A 19,669-nucleotide genomic window follows, 5' to 3' on the forward strand; every position below is an offset into this window, starting at 1 on the left:
TCCCGACGTTAGGACATTCTACACCATGGGGGTTAGGATGGCATGGAACGTCCTAGCCGCTTGGCTGTACTTGAATGGGATTGCGGGCTGTAAGGGTGTGCCTAGTGTCATAGGCACGCCCCCATGACCCGATCACATCACTGAAGTCTAGCAATCGCATGCACGATCATGTGATTTCAATTTGTTTACATCGGAACGTTGTGGTGATGTAGACAAATTAGATCCATCATGAAAGGGTTAAAGAACCCTGCTACAGAGTTTGTGTACACAGAGTATTTCTACATATAACATTGTCATAAATATTTCCTCAGTCAGAGACAATTCTTAATTTCAAACTGGAACACCAGCAGACATATCCCCTTCCTCCCCCCCCCCCCCCTTCTGCAGCTGTCTTCCATGCCAGTCACTTGGTTGCTAGTGGCAGGTGACTTTTCCCCATGTGGAGTAGCGTTTATCCTAGCACTATCTTAGTCCAGCCGGTACAGCAGAGAGAGGAACAAGGAATTTAACCAAGAAACACAGCACTAAACTGAAATAAAGAAAAGGTAAGAAAGAACAAGTTTTCTCCACCAATGATATTTAGGGTAATGACAGAAAAAAAGACCAATTCATGACATGAAATAAGTTGATATGATAGGAATGGTAGTTCTAGACCTCAAAATGCGATGTGCTAACAAATATTGTCATGTTTATAAAAGCTGGAGAACGTTACTGGTTAAGTTCTTTTTACCTTCGTACTTGTCTTGCTACAGCAAAGTTTATGTAAAATAAAGGTTTGTGTTGTATTTATATGGTTATTGACACCATTGAGAAAAGGAGATGCTATAACTGTATTGGGGGGGGGGTCCTATCCCCCTAGATCCAGAACTGCCTATAAGTCAAAGTTAATGCATTTCAGTCCCAGAGGCTTGGTTCTTCTCTAGGGAAATTATATATTTGTTTGTGGGCTTGCTTTCCGCTAAATTATTTTTGCTATAATTTCATACTGTGCCACTTTCTACTCTATAAACATTGTGTTCCCATCACTACACTCTGTCTTGGTTCCTATCTTCACCATTCATCTTGGGTGACATAGCATCTACCTATCTCTTCTAACCCTTCACAGTGGGTTATTTTCCTTATTTGCTAATACCCCCTGAGCTACATTATCTCACTACTACTTATTAGAGTTGCTGCCTTTCTTGGGGAAAAAATACAGACCATGTTTAGCATAAATTTACATAATTAGTGCAGCAAAATTCAAAACCTAAAGCTGATAGGACTGATTTAAATGCTTGTTTATTTATTATCAAACTTCAGCACACCAGAAGCAATTTCATAATAACATAGCATTTAGTTCTACCTTTTTTTTTTTATAGTCATGTAGCAAAAATACCAGCTGGTATTTATGTCTATGAACTGTATGTCTATGAACTGCTACTATTTATGTCTATGAACTGTACATTTTTATTAGATCATTTTAATTGTAACATTATATATATATATATATATATATATATATATATATATATATATATATATATATATATATATATATCTATCTCCACCCTCTGCTAACACTCCATCCTATGCTATAAAATTCCCCATTTGCTAAATTTTTCATCCCACACTAAAGGTTATCTTACACTACAGCCTGGGCTGCATTGTGATACCACTAGAAGTTTTGCTGCCTTTCTATTTACTATCACTATTGGCTTTATTTTTCTGCTAACTCTACATCCCTCATTTAGGCTATCAGTATAGGTTCTCCTTTCATTTTCTGCCAACACTACTATATCCATCCCCAGTAACAGTGCATTCTTTTTCACCTGCATTCTCTTTTCTCTTTGCTAACACTGTATCTGTTCTTTAAATGATTAAATATACTGTACTCTTCAATAACCCTACACAGCAGTAAAAGAACAAGGAACTGTATGAAATCTATGGATCTCTCTATATTTATGCAGATACAAGTGTTTCTGCTTACTTATTTAAAGCCAGACAGGCATCTGTGTGTATTTTTAATTAAAAATATTTATTTATACACACACCCACATATATCACATAAAACATGCAGACTTGCCTCTCCCTCTATGAAGAGACAGCCAGACATAGCACATGTAGCAAGAGAAAATCACAGTATCAATGTGTAAATGTCAAAATATACCCTGACATGAATATATGTGTATGTATACTTGTATATTTGTCTATATAAACAGTATTTTACAGTTGCCACAATGAATCACCTAATAATACAAATAGAAGGGAACCTATGCATACTATATATACAAACACACACACACACACACACACATATTTACAGTGCTTTTTTTGTAAAAGAAAAAGTGCCTGTACTCATTGACAATTGATATTTACAATGCTTGATATATTTTGCAGCCCCCTCTTATAAACACTAGAGTATTTACATGATGATTACCAATATTACCTGTATATATATATTCCAAAATGGAGAAGAAAAAAAGTCAGAAGAAAACAGAAGAAGAAAGAAAAGTAGAGAAAATAGACTAGCCTAAGAAAATATATATAAATGTTAATGTACGTATTGGATACCAATACACAACAATATTTGACACCTTGGCTGTGGGGTCTTCTCTTGCAAGCAAGGGGCCAATATGTGAATAAGGGATATATATATATATATATATATATCAGAATGCAGAACAAGTAAAAATAGAGAAGCATGAAGTAAGACTGAGGGAATCCTGATCTTTTATGGCAATACAAATGCTGAGAGCTATGAGAAGTTTTGGACGAGGTGGCACGGCGCTGTCTGCAACTGCGGGATATGTAATGAAAATAAAGTATCTTCACGTACATGTAATCTTCGGCCTGTCACGCTATCTGCGGGATTTATCCCCTGCAGGGGTTTATTAAGTGGGAGGAATTATGGCCGCGCCGGGGACATCTGACAGTTGATGCGAGGGAGGGCGAGAGCTGTGCCAAGGATTCTGGGAGGTGTTTCCATTAATATCAGGTGCTTTCAGGAATGACGTTTGTTTTGATATAATAACAATTATACACTCTGTCGTTTCAGAAGTGTATTTTTTTTTTAATTCCTAACATTTCAGTGCAAAAATCTATCTTAATCTAGTCAAAACATACACACACCGACCTCTTCAAATTGTTGTTTCACCAGATCCCTTAACCACATAATACTATAAAACACCTCAGGGCTTGTAATTGTATTTTTTCCTCTATCTCCTTTTTGTGTGTGTAAACGTTAAATCTGATAACAGCTATAAACTATAAAGCATGGCATTGCTGTTTTATTTATCAAACATTAAAAAAACAACCAAAAGGAATAGGAAGTAATTACAGATGAATTATGTTTTTTTGTAAAGTGACAAATTTCTCTAACAGCAGACTACTTAGTATTCTAAATTGCTTTAGGATTAGGAAACATTATTTAATATGAAATTAGTCATTTATAGTTTGTTTTGGGCAGTGAGGAAGAATTATGGGTAATTCTATATCTGTCAATATTTCTTGACACATAGATAAAACGATAGATATTTGTAGACCTCATTTTATTACTTTATTTGCTATTTTAGGGGCAACATTGAAGAAATCAACGTTATTTTGAGAATGGGACTGCAGGAGGGCATGGAGCCCGAAAACTCTATCCCATTACTGCCACTATGTCACCAGGTGGGAGGTCACGCCAGTATGCTGTGCTATGACAATGACACCATCTGCAAACCATTGGTCTCCCAAGAACAGAGGTTTTATGAGACTCTTCCTAGGGAAATGAGGGATTTCACCCCTAGATATAAAGGTGAGGGTTTTAACATTATTAGGTTCATCATAGAAATAGATTTTGCCCAACAAGTTTTCCCAATATTTCCTAAAAGTATAACATTCTCTAGCTTGTAGGATAGCCTTATGCTTGTCCCAGGCATTCTTAAAGTCCCCCACAGTGTTTGTCATTACTACCTCTTGTGGAAGTTTATACCATGAATCAATAACCCTTTCTGTAAAGAAGAGCTTCCTCAAATTACTCCTGAATCCACTACCCTTCAGCTTGAGATCATGACCCCTTGTTCTTGACTATTTCTTTTTATGAAAAATTCTCACAGCCTCAGCATATATTTATGTGTTCTGTTCAAAAGCAGTAGGGGACGTACAGTTGGAAGCAATCAGATGATTCAGTAGACTGTGAGCAAATAAAATGAGGAAGAAATAATGATGAGAGAGATACTGGCAGAGAACAGAGAGGGTGAGGGTTGGTAAAATAGACAGAGCTCAGAATACGCCCAAGGGGAAATTTTCCAGATGCCAATCCCATGTATATACTGACATTAAATACCCACAATACATTCCTAGCATCTGACACAGAGCTGAACAGTTATAATGAAGGCCCATGTTAGTATGATCTGAAAACTATGACATATACAGTAAGGAACAACTATTAGCCAAAGTAACCAGCAATATAGAGCAACAGGATGTGTTGCAAGGAATATTTATGTGAAGCATTTGGATGATTACAGGGATCAATTATATTTGGCGCTAGAGGGAGCAATATAAATAGTTATAGGGAGCTGTTAAATGGGGCAATAGGACAGGTTAATTAGAGCAGTTATATAGAGCAATAGGAGGAATAATAGGGAGCAGTTACTTGGGGTAATAGGAGAAGTTATAGGGAGCAGTTATATGGTGCAATAGGGGGAGTAATAGGGAGCTGTTAAATGGGGCAATAGGACAGGTTATATAGAGCAGTTATATAGAGCAATAGGAGGAATTATAGGGAGCAGTTATATGGTGCAATAGGGGGAGTAATAGGGAGCAGTTATATGGTGCAATAGGGGGAGTAATAGGGAGCAGTTATATGGTGCAATAGGAGGAGTTATATGGAGCAGTTATTTTGGAATAGAGGAGGAATTATAAAGGAGCAATTATTTGGGGCTACAGGAAGAGTTATAGGGAGCAGTTATTTGGTTAAAGAGGAGGAATTATAGAGGAGCAGTTATTTGGCGCTACAGGAGTTATAGAGGAACAATTATGTGGAACAATAGGAGGAAGATTAGAGAAGTACTGATAGAAAAGTGAAATACTATATAACAGTGGTCAGGACTGTTCCTTATAACAAAAACATATATTTCAAAATTTACCAGGAAGTATAAAGACCTTCTGTAGTCCTAACATCCACATCATGATGAGGCCTTTACAATAACTGCCTCAATGTCCAGAGGTATTTTTTAGCACTGTAGCCCCAAAACAATAGATACATTTCAAATTCACAACACAATTATGCACCAGCGTGACAACCTGTAGTAATGTAAAATCAATCACATATTACTACCCATGCCTTTGAGACTAACTTCTACTAGGCCGATAAATTAATAAAGTAAAAAAGGACTTACGTTTGTCCTGCTTCTTGTGTACTCTCCACGGCCGAGTTAAGTGATCCTCGTGCTTCCTGGTAATACTTCTAGTACAATACCCCTGTAGATAACTGGAGAGCCATATGGAAAAGGTCCTACCTGTAGTGGAAGTCAAAAAATATTCCTGACAGGCTCTAAGCTAGTTTAAACAATACAAAGTATTGGCTGGAATACTTTTGTATTGTTTGGATTGTATCTTTGGACTTGGCAGGTCCTACATTCCGTGCCCCACAAGCCTAAGAATCAGTGTGCTGTTTTCCAAACATTTTTTTGACTATCAGTCTAAGCTAGTTTAAATCATGTTAAATAATGAGACAAAAATACACATAGGTAAAACAGAGAGTGGTAAAAGCAAACAGTAAATTAAACACAAGTACTGCACCTGACGCGTTTTGTGTGTGTTACCTATTTCGTTTTGGACTATTTTTTGTCTTCAAAAAAGATCCATTTGCTATATGTTCATTATAAATAAAGCATATTAAAATATGTAATGTAAAGTAGCTCTGTTAATAATTTCCCCAAACATTTTGCTTGTGACACATATACCGTGTCTATTTGTGACAAAGTATAGTTTGTTCATGTAATATCTCTCCTTGCAAAGAGATGTCAAGAAATTCTTTTCTCTGCCTTTTGCTGCCTCTTCTGATGGTCGTCATAAGTAATATCAACAGCACATCATTAAAATGTATAAGGCATAGGGAAACGTAATTGATATGCCTTTGGGGACTTAGGCTAATTTTAACATCATAATGTCATACTGGAAAACTCCTTCCTGGATTCCCACGAGCCGGCAACCTCAGCTTTGTTGTTACAGCTCAGTAGTGATGTTGTGTTGCAAAAGACTACTTTAAAATACGACAATGTTCTCTTGCTATTTATAAACACAATCCAAAATTTAATTTGTCCATAAAGGGTCATATAATATTGACATTAGTCTCATTATTTCCTGCTATTCTTGATAAATCAAAATTGCATCCCCTCCAACTATTCTAAATCTTACCTATATACTTAACCATTTTAGTGCCTTTTCTGTGAGTTGCTTACACAAAATCTTTTTTTCTTTTCTATATCACATGCTCTGAAAATATAATTAGCTTGTTTAAAGCTTGAACAATAAAATTCACCAAGTAGTCAGTTAATTACTATGGAAATAACATTCAACTACTACCTTAAGGGTCTGAGGCCCCTTATTTTGAAGAGTGGGATTCTCCTTTTTCATGTAAGGAGTGTGATGTGTTTTGTGGACAGGAGCTTCAACAGCCTACCAATGTGAGGGGCATTTTTCCTTACTGGAATATTTTTCCTTACACCTACACCAAACATTATATATATATATATATATATATATATATATATATATATATATATATATATATATATATATATATATATCCAAAGTGAAAAAGGCATTCACAGGACTTCTTTAAGTACAAAATATATTAATCCAAATTAAAATGCAGGTCAACGGGGGGGCGGAGCCATCAACCAAGCATGGAGGACGTGTTTCACAGAGCTCCTGAAGAAAAGCATGTAATATAATGATTAACTGGAGCTACATACATGCAATTTTATCTAAAATTGTCCATGAGCAGATAGGTTTACCCCTACAATACCGGGGGACCTCCTTACTTTGTTTTTCTTACTGGGCTATACTACATACTGCCGTCGTGTCTTGAGAAATGCCCAGGCATCTGAGGCCTACAGCAGTAATGGCAACCCACACCGAAGAAAACTCCTCAACCATTTGCGCAGCTTTGCGGGAGCTAACTATGCAAATATCAGCTGGATATGATGCCCTCTCAGACTGTCTAAAGACCGCTATGGCACAACCGTCGCTCTCGATTGGGAACAGACTGGGCAATACAGACCTCCCGTCCGATACAGCTCAGCTCTCTCTATGTGTGGTGCAGATATTTGAGGCTAGAATAGATCTCAGTGAGGATATACCTAGTGTTCCTGCAAGCTTTACCCCACCTAACAGTGAACTTGAACTGGAGGATGAAGTCGGCACAAGAGACCGCAAGTCTGAACTTTTAATTGCGCAGAGAGAACCCCCTCCGTCAATCCGGCTACTGCACCTCCCTTCTGCGCCGAGAATCCTGAGGGAGCCTATCCCGCAAGTTTGCAGCGCCACATCCAGCTACATGGTGAGAGTGATTCTTCAAAAACCTTTACGGGGCACTGAGACCCAGCGGAGCAACAACGGTTACACTTACTCTGCAATCGCTAATTTGGGAAACTGGAGTGGGCTAGGACTTTGGCCTCGGTGTAGTAGTGGCCTAAGGCGGGATCACACCGTAACAGCATTGAACACCCAGGTACGGCTATCGTCAAGATCCGGTAGGCTGGATTCCACATGCTACATTCACATGGTGCGGAGCTCTTTTGATCCAGGAGGCCCCTCTTCTTGCTCGCTCTCAGATCTACACTATACGGCTGATGGACACTGGCAAGGCCGTTTAAAGTAAGAATCTGGGTTTCTATCAAAGGAGTGATCTCCGTATTAGTGCACTAAGGTTTCTACACTATTCCCTACATGGGGTCCTTGTAATCCCGGAGATGAGAGACACGGGACTAGTGACTTTTCCCATCTCCTATACAGGGAATTTGCTTGTTTCTTCAAAACCCGGAGCAGGGTAAACTGCAGCTCCTAATGTAGCTTTAACCAATTCATCCTCGAAACATGTTTCAGTATATGTGTAAAATTGTGTTCACAGTTCAGTTAATGCTACTAGCTCCTTTTTGATTTATTTTGTTATACTTGTTCTTGTATGGGTATGTGTAAAATACTGGGAGTCACTTATGCACCATTCTTATATTATTGTACAGCCTATCGTATGGGAACTTTTAATGGGGATCTTAGTTATCTAGTTATGCAAGTATACTATCACCATTGCCATTTTATAAGAGACAATCTCTAGTTTATACAATAGCACTCTGACTTTATGATGGCTGGAGCTCTACTTATTTCTTGCAATCACTGGGGCTGCTGAGCAGGTCTTACTCCAAATATTTTCTTATCCAGCGTGCAGTCAGCAGCATTGATACATAAGTTATTAGCTCCAGAATGCCTACCCCTCTGCCCACAGTTATAGCCCATCCTTTTCCAACACCTCTCCACATGAGTACCATGTAACCCCATATTGAGCTGGCATGGGTAGTTATAAACATTGACCTGCTGGACTAATCCCTCTCCACCTTGAGATACTGAAGTGGAGAGGCATGCTATATATTTTTTGTTGTTATCTTGACATTATGCATATGTACATGCTCTGATGCTACATTATTTAACTCATCACACCATTTTGTATAGACCCAGATGCCAGAGATTATATCCCTACACAAGCTACTCCTAACACAGCATACCATAATTATATACCTAGCCGCTCATACTAATGATAAGTGTTACCCAGTCACACTGTAGATTTGCTCTTAATTCACGCTCTATAGCTGTGGTCCCTGTCACTTAGTCCTGGTTATTGTTCTGTTTGCATCAGCATATTTTGATGGGAATGAGTCAAAATGTTTATGGTCTTATACTGAAATGGGTATGCTGGGGGGTAAAACTGTAATGTTTAGATCTGCCAACATTATGGACAACTACTAACATAATCTAGTCTTGGTCGGGCGAGTTCATCTAACTCTAATGTATTGTTCTTGTTTAGGTAGTGTTTGTTTAATTACAAGTTTAATGTCAAAACTGTATACGCTTGGAGAATGAGATCGATGTGTGATGTCTGATATTGTCATTCATGAAGAGATGTTTAATCCCTGGGAATCAGTTAAGACTATTTTTCTATATATATCTCATTATGGTTATCCTTTGGGGTTACCCTGCACTATCTCCCTATGATGCACGAGCGGACTGTCAGCAGCCGAGACAGTTTGCTATAGCTTTAATAGGTTTTAACATGTATATAGTTGTCATACCCGACAAACCCTGATATAGTAGATATGTAGCTTCAGACACAGCACCACCTCATTACTAGTGCATATCATTTATTATTGCTAGGCTCCTCTCCTCCCTTTCCCGCCGGTACTGGTTGCCTGCGGGTCATACCCCTACTCCCTTTCCCCTCATCGCCCTTAGGTGGCATCTCCCCTGGAGAGGAGCTCATCTAGAAGCCCCCTATATCTCATCTTATACCATGTATGCTACCATTTGTTCTATATCTCTTCGTGCACACATCCTAATACCCCTCTCTGAGAGCAATTGATCCAGAATATAATCGTACTCTTTTTTTATACACAAAGGCCCAGGGACTTTTATTAGGTTTCCACTTAAGTATTTTTCTAGAGAGCAGACATCATGATAATAACCTGGGGAACTCGTTAGCTCCAATATAACTTAGGGCTCCGCCCCCCCCGCCCTTACCTTTAGCTACTGTTCACCCTTACTGTAAGTGAACAAATAAGCGGTGTTTATCCGCAATTGTTAATTCTTATATCCCTTTTTTATTTACATAGAATTCAAATACATCTTCATATTGCATTCAGTCTACCATACTATAGGATATACAAGTTGTTTTGGATATTTAAACTGTGAATGGTTCTTGTGTTGTAACATAGGAAACAAAACGAAAAAAAAAAAGGTAATGCCAGAATGTGATTATTTCTTGTTATGATAGAGGTTTATGGTTTGACAAAACTTCAGAGGTGACGTGTTTCAATTCCATGTATAATGTTTATTGAATGCTACCCTTGTATATCTGGTATTCCTCAATAAAAAACTTTGATTCTAAAAAAAAAATGCAGGTCAACATTTCAGCTCCTAGACCAACATCTGTCAAAAAAATGTATTATTAGACAGTGCATCAAACCACCTTATATACCCATAACTCCACCCCTCAGTGTTAATACATAAAAATGCATACATGACAATGTTATAAGCGGTTATTGTGCTGGGGGTTATGCTGTGTTTTTATTACTGTAGGGGGAGATATCAAAGTTAATATTTATTGGGTTTTAACAATGGTACCAATATGATATAGGTAGGGGTCAGAGGCTCTTTACCTGGCTGGTCATTGTGACTATCTGTAATGTGTCTCTCTTATTTACTGACACCCAAATAGTGTGCCGTTACTAAACAGGGATGTGATTGTGACCCTGTCACCAAAATAGAGCCGCATGGAAAGAATAACTGTCAGACTTTTTTTCCTATACCAACTCCATTTCTGTGATACGATTAAGAGCCTGCCCATAGCACATAACTGTGAGTCACAGTTTGGTTTCTAATCTTTGCTATTTAAAATAAATAATCAATTTAAAATTAGAATAAACTATATGTTTATTTGTACTTTTGTAACATGTTATTCTTTATGCAAAAAATATCTAACCATTCAGCATTCTAATCCAAGCTCGGGTGATTTTTGGAGAAGCATATGAACTTCATATTGTAAGTCATTTCATTAGAACTGCTGTTTGAATTAATAAAACTATTTTTACGCATGTACTTAACCCTGAAAAAACTTTCCTTGAAGTGGCATTCAAACAAAAAACCCCCCCACAAAACATAAAAATTCACACCAGTCATCCATATAGCTCCTCTTCTATTTTAATACAGATCACGAAGCAAATAAGGGCTTATACATCTTTGTAGATATAGAGGGGATGCAGTCAGAGTTACCACACCGCTTTGATTTAACCCAATATGCTTATATGAGCATCATATGAGTGTTGTTGCCATAGTCATCATTGGATAGCCACCTGCGTATATAATCCCTCAAATAAAAGGTGAGTGCCCTCCTCTTTGAAAAGAAGGGTCTCTTGACCAATTTTGGGCCAGATTACAAGTGGAGCGCTAATTAATGCTCCCGCTCGAGCGTTATTTGAGCTAGAAGTAAGTTTTTGTGATCGTCGGGTTGCACTTTTATTATGAGTTGAAAGTAAACTGTTTTTCGCTTGCGTGCTATCCCGATGAGGGCAAAATGATGAACTTGCGTGCGCGCTAATGTATTCCCCCAAATAAATCAATGGAGAACAAAAAGTGGAAAATAAACTTAACACTCAACTCTCATGCAAACCGGATCGCATATCCCCATGTGCTCTAACCCGACATGAAAATATTTCACATTCCAATGTTCATCACATAGCAGAAAACCCTTTATCGCTCACACGCAAACATTTGAACTCCACTCGTAATCTGGCACTTTGTGTTTTAGAAGTGGGTGATACAGTCTCTTTTATTGCACAGAGCACAATAAAGGTCATGTAATAGACAAGTGATTGCTATTTCTATGGCATTCGTCTGCTACCTACATGAAGTCCTCATTTGAAAGAGCAACTAAAGAGATAGGAAAGTCAAAATTAAACGTGCATGTCATTTTAAGACACTTAAGTTTAATTCTATTTCCAAATTGACTTTGTTCTCTTGGTATCATTTGCTGGAAAATAATATGTACTTATCCTTAACTACTGGGAGCTAGCTGGTTATTGGTGGCTTCACACACTTGTCTCTTGTCATTGACTCGCCAGATGTTTTTAGCTTGGTCCAAGCAGTGCATTGCTGTGCTAGAGCTGACTTTAATTATGTGTTTAATCCTTTTACAGGATAAAAACTTGTAGTTATATATTATTATTATAAGTGTTATCATTAGCAATTATTTGTAGAGTTCCAACAGATTCCACGGCACTACTATGAGCAATAGTGCCATAATAAAATTCTCTATCATATTTGATCATTTTCTTTTTGCACTTTTAGGGAAAACAAACCAACATATAGGGCTCAATGATCTAAAGGTCTCTGGGCTGGCGAGATTCTATAAGAATGATCGCCAGTACTTCTATTACGCTGGTGGAATTCTCTAAAGCCCTATGGAGAGGAGATGCATATGTTACAAAATTGCACAATGAAAATCGTATTTAAAAATCACATAAAACAAATAATTGAACCATTCACACAAAAATACTCAGGGAAAAATTGAATTGTTAAGGTTTATCAAATATTGTAACAAAATTGTTCACCAACAATCCTATTTTATCAAAAACGTAAAACTTTTTGTATGTAAATTACACAGAAATAAATCATATTAAATATACACAGTGTAAATTGTAATTTAAGTACACTGGATGTGCAAAAAACACATAGATCTCTACAGATCTCACTGTTTTTTCTCGCAAATTAAAGGTGACGAGCAATTTGTCACAATACTCAAAACACTTATTACTCTTAAAGGAAAATAACAGCATATCTAAGGTACAGTGCACTGCAAACAGGGTAATTTGATTTGTATTAGGAGTCATTTTAAAATTTAAACATATGGCAGGGTTCCCTCTGTACTTAATTTTCCATTGCAAACTTTTATGTAACAGAAAGCTCTCATTATTTCTATGGGACACAGCTCGCCACTGGCAGGAACAGCCCCTTTTTTAAAAAAAAAAAAAAAATCTACGAGGGCTGCCCCTGTGAGCACGCATATTACAGCTTGAAAGTAAAGGCGTTTGCTTGAGCGCAAACAAATTTAACGAGCGTCAGGATAGCGTGTCTTTAGAGCTCTGGTTAACTGTTATGCAAGACAAAAAAGTTGTGCAAAACACATCAAAATTATATTTAAAAGTACAGTTACACTCAAAATAACACTATCTTTTAAAAATTATTAAAAAAAAAATATTGCATAAAAAAAGTTATAAGGGCAAAACAGATATGAGATAAAAAGGTTTTAACTTAGAGGTACATGCATATACATGTCTAAATATATATATATATATGTTTATATACAGTATATGTATTTATATATTTTTATGTGTGTGTGTATATATATATATATATATATATATATATATATATATATAATTATATAGATGTATAGATACATATTTTATCCAAAAATGATCATATATATGTAGAAATATGTATTTAAGAATAAATAGAACATATTCTGCTATTTGAAGAACAATGGAATGTGAAATATTAATATTTCATGTCAGGTTAGTGCCCTTGAGAAAACACTATCGGGTTTGTGCAACTTGTTGGGTTTTAGTTTTTTTCCCACTTCTTGCACTCCATTGAAGTCTATAGGGCTAGCACTCGTACAAAAAAACTTTTTACCTTCAACTTATAATACAGATAAGCGAAAAAAGCTTCTAGCAGAGTTAACGTGAGAGCAGGATCAATAAATAGCGCTCCACTTGTAATCTAGCCCAGACTTGGGCTATTTAAAGGGACATAATACTCATATGCTAAATCACTTTAAACTGATGCAGTATAACTGTAAAAAGCTGACAGGAAAATATCACCTGAGCATCTCTATGTAAAAAAGGGAGATATTTTACCTCACAATTTCCCCAGCTCAGCAGAGTAAGTTCTGTGTAAAAAGTTATACTTTAGCTGCTGCCCAGCTGCAGGTAAAAAAAAAATGAAGAAATGAACAGCAGCCAATCAGCATCAGCAGTGCTGCTGAGGTCATGAACTCTTTTACTGTGATCTCATGAGATTTCATAATAAACTTCATTAAACTGAATAGGGAAATAACATGAGTGTGCACGAAAGCTCACTCCCTTAGCTGTCCCGGGACAGACATACTGATTTGCTGCTTAAAGTCCTTTGCAATGGGGTTTGAATACTTAGGACATTTTGAGGTAAAATATCTTTTTTACATAGAGATGTTCAGGTGATATTTTCTAGTCAGCTTTTTACAGCTATGCTGCATCACTTTCAAGTGTTTCAACATTTGGGTATCATGGCCCTTTAAACATTAGAGTAATTCTATTAAAATGTTTGTAAATGTTTTGTTAAATCTTTAACATTGTGTTTTAGTATGTTTCTTTTTAATAAAAAAAAAAAGACTTATTTATGGGGCGTGTTGCTGGCCACCAATAGAGATGTGGGCGTGCTTTGTCCTCAGCCATTGAACAGTCTGGTTTTAGGAATGAGGTGTGTACTACAAGCATTCACTTCCTGCTAGCTGTGTAGCAACTAAATCACATTAGACATTTTATTCCCTATTGAGATTGCAATGTCTGTATGAATAGTTGTTTTTAAAAGCATTTAAAGAAATAGTTTTGTATCTATCTCATTGCATGAGGCCCATATACAGAGATGGCAGAAGCTCTGTTTATTCCAAGAAAATTGTTTGTGACAAGAGTTCACAATTTAAGGCTGGAGGAAAGCAGATTTAATATCCTTCAGGCTGCAACATAAACTTTTTTTCACTGTAAAAGCAATCAAATTGTGGAACTCATTACCTGAGGAGGTAGTAAATGCCAATACCTTGGATACATTTAAAAATGGTTTAGATACATTTCTGTCTAGAAATATAATTCAGATTGCTGGTGTTAAATGGGTCACCTTTTTCATGGGATTAATTTAAGATCAACTGGAGCTTTTATTGTAGATAAAATAAGATTTGTATAGGTTGAACTCTATGAATTTATGTCTTTTTTCAACCTCATCTACTGTTACTATGTTAATATCATTTTTTTAAGAGACAGTAAAGTTGAAGGGATACTAAACCCAATGTTTTTTCTTTCATGATTCCTATAGAGCATGCAATTTTAAGCAACTTCCTAATTTACTATTATCAATTTTTCTTCGTTCTCTTGCTATCTTTATTTGAAAAAGAAGGCATCTAAGCTAAGGAACCAGCCAATTTTTGGTTCAGAAACCTTGATAGTACTTCATGAATGGTGGGTACATTTAGCCACCAATCACAACCCAGGTTGTGAACCAAAAATGGGCCGGCTTCTAAACTTACATTCTTGCTTTTCAAATAAAGATAGCAAGAGAATGAAGAAAATTTGATAATAGGAGTAAATTAGAAAGTTGCTTAAAATTGCATGCTCTATCTGAATCACAAAAGAAACAATTTGGGTTCAGTGTCCCTTTAAACTTTCAAGATTCAGATAGAGCATACAATTTGAAACAAAACTTACCAGTTTACTTCCATTATCAAATTGTGTGCAGTCTTTTTATACGCACACTTTCTGAGGCACCTACTAAGCACATGCAAAAAGTTCACAGTTTATACATATATGAGTTTTTGATTGGCTCAAGGGTGTCACATGATACAGGGACAAGCAAATGGAAGAAAACATTGAAATTTGTAAAAAAAAAAAAAAAAATCTGATGCCACTTTGAAATTCAAGGTGTTATTTTTCATAGTCTTTTTTATTATGTATTATACTATAATGGCACTTTAACTTTAACATTTTATGAGTTGAATGATGACTCACATTAAAAGGCTAAACGTTTTCAGTTTGTAGGACTGAGGATCTTTATAAGTTTGAGGTCTATTCTACAGGGTATGCGTGTGACATGCCAATGCAGGGTTTCAGCTGCTAATTTTAGCAACTTGGGGTGGCAGTGCCAGGAGTTGAGTATTGCTGAGAAATTCTTTCAAGGTGAAAAATTTGAAATTGGAAACTCACAGGCAGGTTTATTTTCTGACGTCAAGAGCGCCAAACGGCTGCTATATAAACAGGAGGGATACATACTAGGATTTACATTCTTGCTTTTTCATATCGTAACATTTGTTGTATAGTTCCATGGAGAAGAAGATTTTACATTGTCCCACAATACTTTATGCCCTGATACATTTACCCACAATGCAGTTCCCCATACACACCTACGTAACTTTTGTATATGTGCCTTAAAGGGACTTGAAACCCCCCAAAAATTATTTCATGATTTAGATAGAGAATACAATTTAAAAAAAGTTTCCAATATTCTTCTATTATCAAATTTGCTTCATTCTCTTGTTATCTTTTGTTGAAGATATATCTAGATAGGTAGCATCCACAGGACAGGACGGAGCACTACATGATAGGAAATAGTGCTGCCATCTAGGGTTCTTGCTAATGTATAACATTGTTGCAAAACTGCTGCCATATAGGTACTGCAGACACGTGCACACTGCTGAACTTCTCTTCCTGCTTTTCAACAAAGGATAGCAAGAAAACAAAGAAAATGTGATACTACAAGTAAATTGGAAAGCTGTTTAACATTATCTATCTGAATCGGGAAAGAAAACTGTTGGGGTTTTATGTCCCTTTAAATAACACATAGCAATATAAAGTTAAAAATCATATTTAAAAACCCAATATATATGTATTTGTCACGTAAAACAATCATATTATTTTGATGGGGCTTCATCTAGATATTTAATTAGCGCAACAAGACTGGTATGCGTTTTGTGGGTCTCAGTTTCTTAGCAGACAAGTGAGTATTACAGTAGTATAGCAAAACTGTACCAGTATCTGTCTCACAATTTATAGAAAACAAACCTCTTCAATTTAGCCGCCAGCACAGACTGTCCTGAGCTCTCATTTCGGATCTGCATGTTATTTTAACATCATCTGGTAACAGCTGATACTCAGATTGCACATTGAGACGGTTCTGTTACTAATTCTGCCACCTACATGATGCTTATAATATATAGGTCTAGATTTATCAAAGGCTAGGCGAACTCTGTATGTGCTTCGCCTGTAACTGCGCCCCAGCTCGCCTCCGGAGAAGCACACATGTGCGCCTGAATTTATCAAAAAAATAGACGTAACTTTGCGCAGGCTAGCTGGGGCGTAATAATGATACGTTTCGCCTGTCGGAAAAAGCATTTACTCCCTAAATATATGACAATCAATTCATATGCGCTATTTTGGCCGGAATTAAAGGAGATTAATATACTCCAAATCAAAAGTTTATTATATGTACTGTACAATAATCATGTTATTACCTATAATAGTAGTGTACGGGTTAATTGCAAATGGTTAATGGTTAAAGGGACATGAAAGTCAAAATTTCATGATTCAGATAGAACATATAATTTTAAGAGATTTTGCAATTTATTTCTATTATCAAATTGGCTGTTGCTTTTGGCATCCTTTGTTGAAAAGCATACCTAGGTAGGCTCAGGAGCAGCAATGCACTACTGGGAGCTAGCTGCTGATTGATGGATACACACATATGCCTCTTGTTATTGGCTCACCAGATGTGTTCAGCTAGCTCCCAGTAATGCATTGCTGCTCTGGTGCAGCCTTTAACTATGTGTTTAACTCCTTTACAATCAGCAACACTAGTTGCATGATTATGCTGTGTAACTATAGTTGCTGACTGGAAAAGTGTAAATTATCATTTTGAAACCAACAGTGCTCTAAGGGTCCCAAGCTGTACTTTTACTATGTGCTTAACCCTATACAGTATATATATATATATATATATATATATATATATATATATATATATATATGAGAATTTACATGGAAGAATTAAGTGTGGGTATAAGAGAATATATAGAAACCACTTACAGGGTGCAAGAGAAGTCGTTTGAAGGTGTTACATGGTGCAATAGCACACTCTCCAACATTCTGACTTTAAAAAACTGGACCCTGAGATGAGTAGGTGGAGTAAAAATTGTTAACAAAAATGGATACAAAGTTTTCAAAGGGTGTGGCTGGGTAGCAGGGCTCATCTTGGGGTTTGTTGACAGAGTTGGTAGACCTAGTGGGTGTGGCTGGCTGTGTCAGTGGTGGAGTTGGTTTAGTCTGTGGTTGTGGTAGATCATCCATCAGCAGAATTATAGAGCTCAGTTTTAAGGAATAATACAAGGCTTACAAACATTACAATGCCTCTATTCATAGACATGCAGCATTAAAGGGACAGTAAAGTCATAATTACAAATCAATGATTCAGACAGAGCATGCTATTTTAAACAACTTTCCAATTTACTTCTATTATTTAATTTGCTTCCTTGACTTGTTATCCTTTGCTAAAAGGTTTATCTAGGTAAAGCTCAGGAGCAACAAAGAACCTAGGTTCTAGCTGCTGATTGGTGGCTGCATATACACACCGATTGTCATTGGCTCACCCCTGTGTTCAGTTAGAAACCAGTAGTGTATTTCTGCTCCTTCAACAAATGATACAAAGTGAATGAAGCAAGTTTGATAATTGAAGTAAACTGGAAATTGTTTAAAATTGTATGTTCTACCTAAAAGGGACACTGAACCCAAATTTTTTCTTTTGTAATTCAGAAAGAGCATGCAATTTTAAGCAACTTTATAATTTACTCCTATAATCAATTTTTCTTCGTTCTTTTGCTATCATTATTTGAAAAAGAAGGCATCTAAGCTTTTTTTTTTTGTTTCAGTACTCCGGACAGCACTTTTTTATTGGTGGATGAATTTATCCACCAATCGGCAAGGACAACCCAGGTTGTTTACCAAAAATGGGCCGGCATCTAAACTTACATTCTTGCATTTCAAATAAAGATACCAAGAGAATGAAGAAAATTTGATAATAGGAGTAAATTAGAAAGTTGCTTAAAATTTCATTTCATGCTCAATCTGAATCACGAAAGAAAAATTTTGGGTACAGTGTCCCTTAAATCATGAAAGAAAATGTTTGGGTTTCATGTCCCTTTAATTTACTACTCTGGCACTAAATTCCCAATGTCAAGCATGTTTAAACCCTTTTAAGCATATCTGGAATTGCACCATCAAAGTCCCATCATAATGCTAAAGCCAAAACTCTTTTGAACAAAATACTTGTTAAAGAGACATCAAACCCCAAATTTTTCTTTCATGATTCAGGTAGCGAGTACAATCATAAACAACATTCCAATTTTTTTTATTATCTAATTTTCTTCATTTTTTAGATATACTTTGTTGAAAAAATACCAATGCACCTAAGTGAGCCAATCAAACAAGGCATCTATGTGCAGCCACCAATCAGCAGCTACTGAGCCTATCTAGATATGCTTTTCAGCACAGAATATCAAAAGAATGAAGCAAATTAGATAATAGAAGTAAATTAGAAAGTTGTTTAAAATGGCACGCTCTTTCTAAATCATGAAAGAAAAAATGTGGGTTTCATGTCCCTTTAAATTTAGTTTTCTCATTTGACCTGAAATTTGCAGAACCATAAGGAATCATGAATCAAGAGAGCTGACACTGCCCAAACATAGCCCCAATAGTATAAAACCTGCCCCCAGACTGAATCTTTAACCCATTTCAGACTCTGAATTTTCTCAGCGCCTGATCCATCGGAACCAATGTCTAATCCTGGTTTACAATGAGTTAATTTGATATAACATACCCAGATATTTTGTTTATAGCATGACCTCCATTTTGTTAAAAGATGATGTGAAAGATCAAGCATAAGATCATGTTGATTAATCAGAATTATCTAGAATGGGGATTTGTAAATAGAGGTGAAACCTTAGTGGGACTTAATGGAAACATATACAAGTTATAAATATAATTATTTAGAGTGCAATTATTTTGTGAGATGAAAGGAATAATGTAAAAGAGATTTTACATCTTTTAAGCCTTATATAGAGACGCATTTGTTATATGAA

General features: G+C 36.4%; 1 protein-coding gene across 5 annotated transcripts in view; it reads left to right on the forward strand.

The window, feature by feature from the left end:
* Nucleotides 1-380: 380 nt before the first annotated feature.
* The window catches only part of IP6K3 (inositol hexakisphosphate kinase 3), a 165,599-nt gene continuing 146,310 nt past the window's right edge, over nucleotides 381-19,669 (forward strand). The window contains exons 1-2 of one of the 5 annotated variants that reach the window (XM_053706855.1): nucleotides 381-545; nucleotides 3,552-3,775. In XM_053706855.1, coding sequence (XP_053562830.1) covers nucleotides 3,586-3,775 — 190 coding nt within the window. In that variant the 5' untranslated portion in view covers nucleotides 381-545; nucleotides 3,552-3,585. Of the gene's footprint in view, nucleotides 546-2,756; nucleotides 2,975-3,551; nucleotides 3,776-19,669 lie in introns of those variants that run through there. The other 4 variants (XM_053706856.1, XM_053706854.1, XM_053706858.1 and 1 more) reach the window with 4 other exon arrangements.

This window comes from Bombina bombina, chromosome 3 (genome assembly GCF_027579735.1).
Source record: "Bombina bombina isolate aBomBom1 chromosome 3, aBomBom1.pri, whole genome shotgun sequence".
NCBI lineage: Eukaryota > Metazoa > Chordata > Amphibia > Anura > Bombinatoridae > Bombina > Bombina bombina.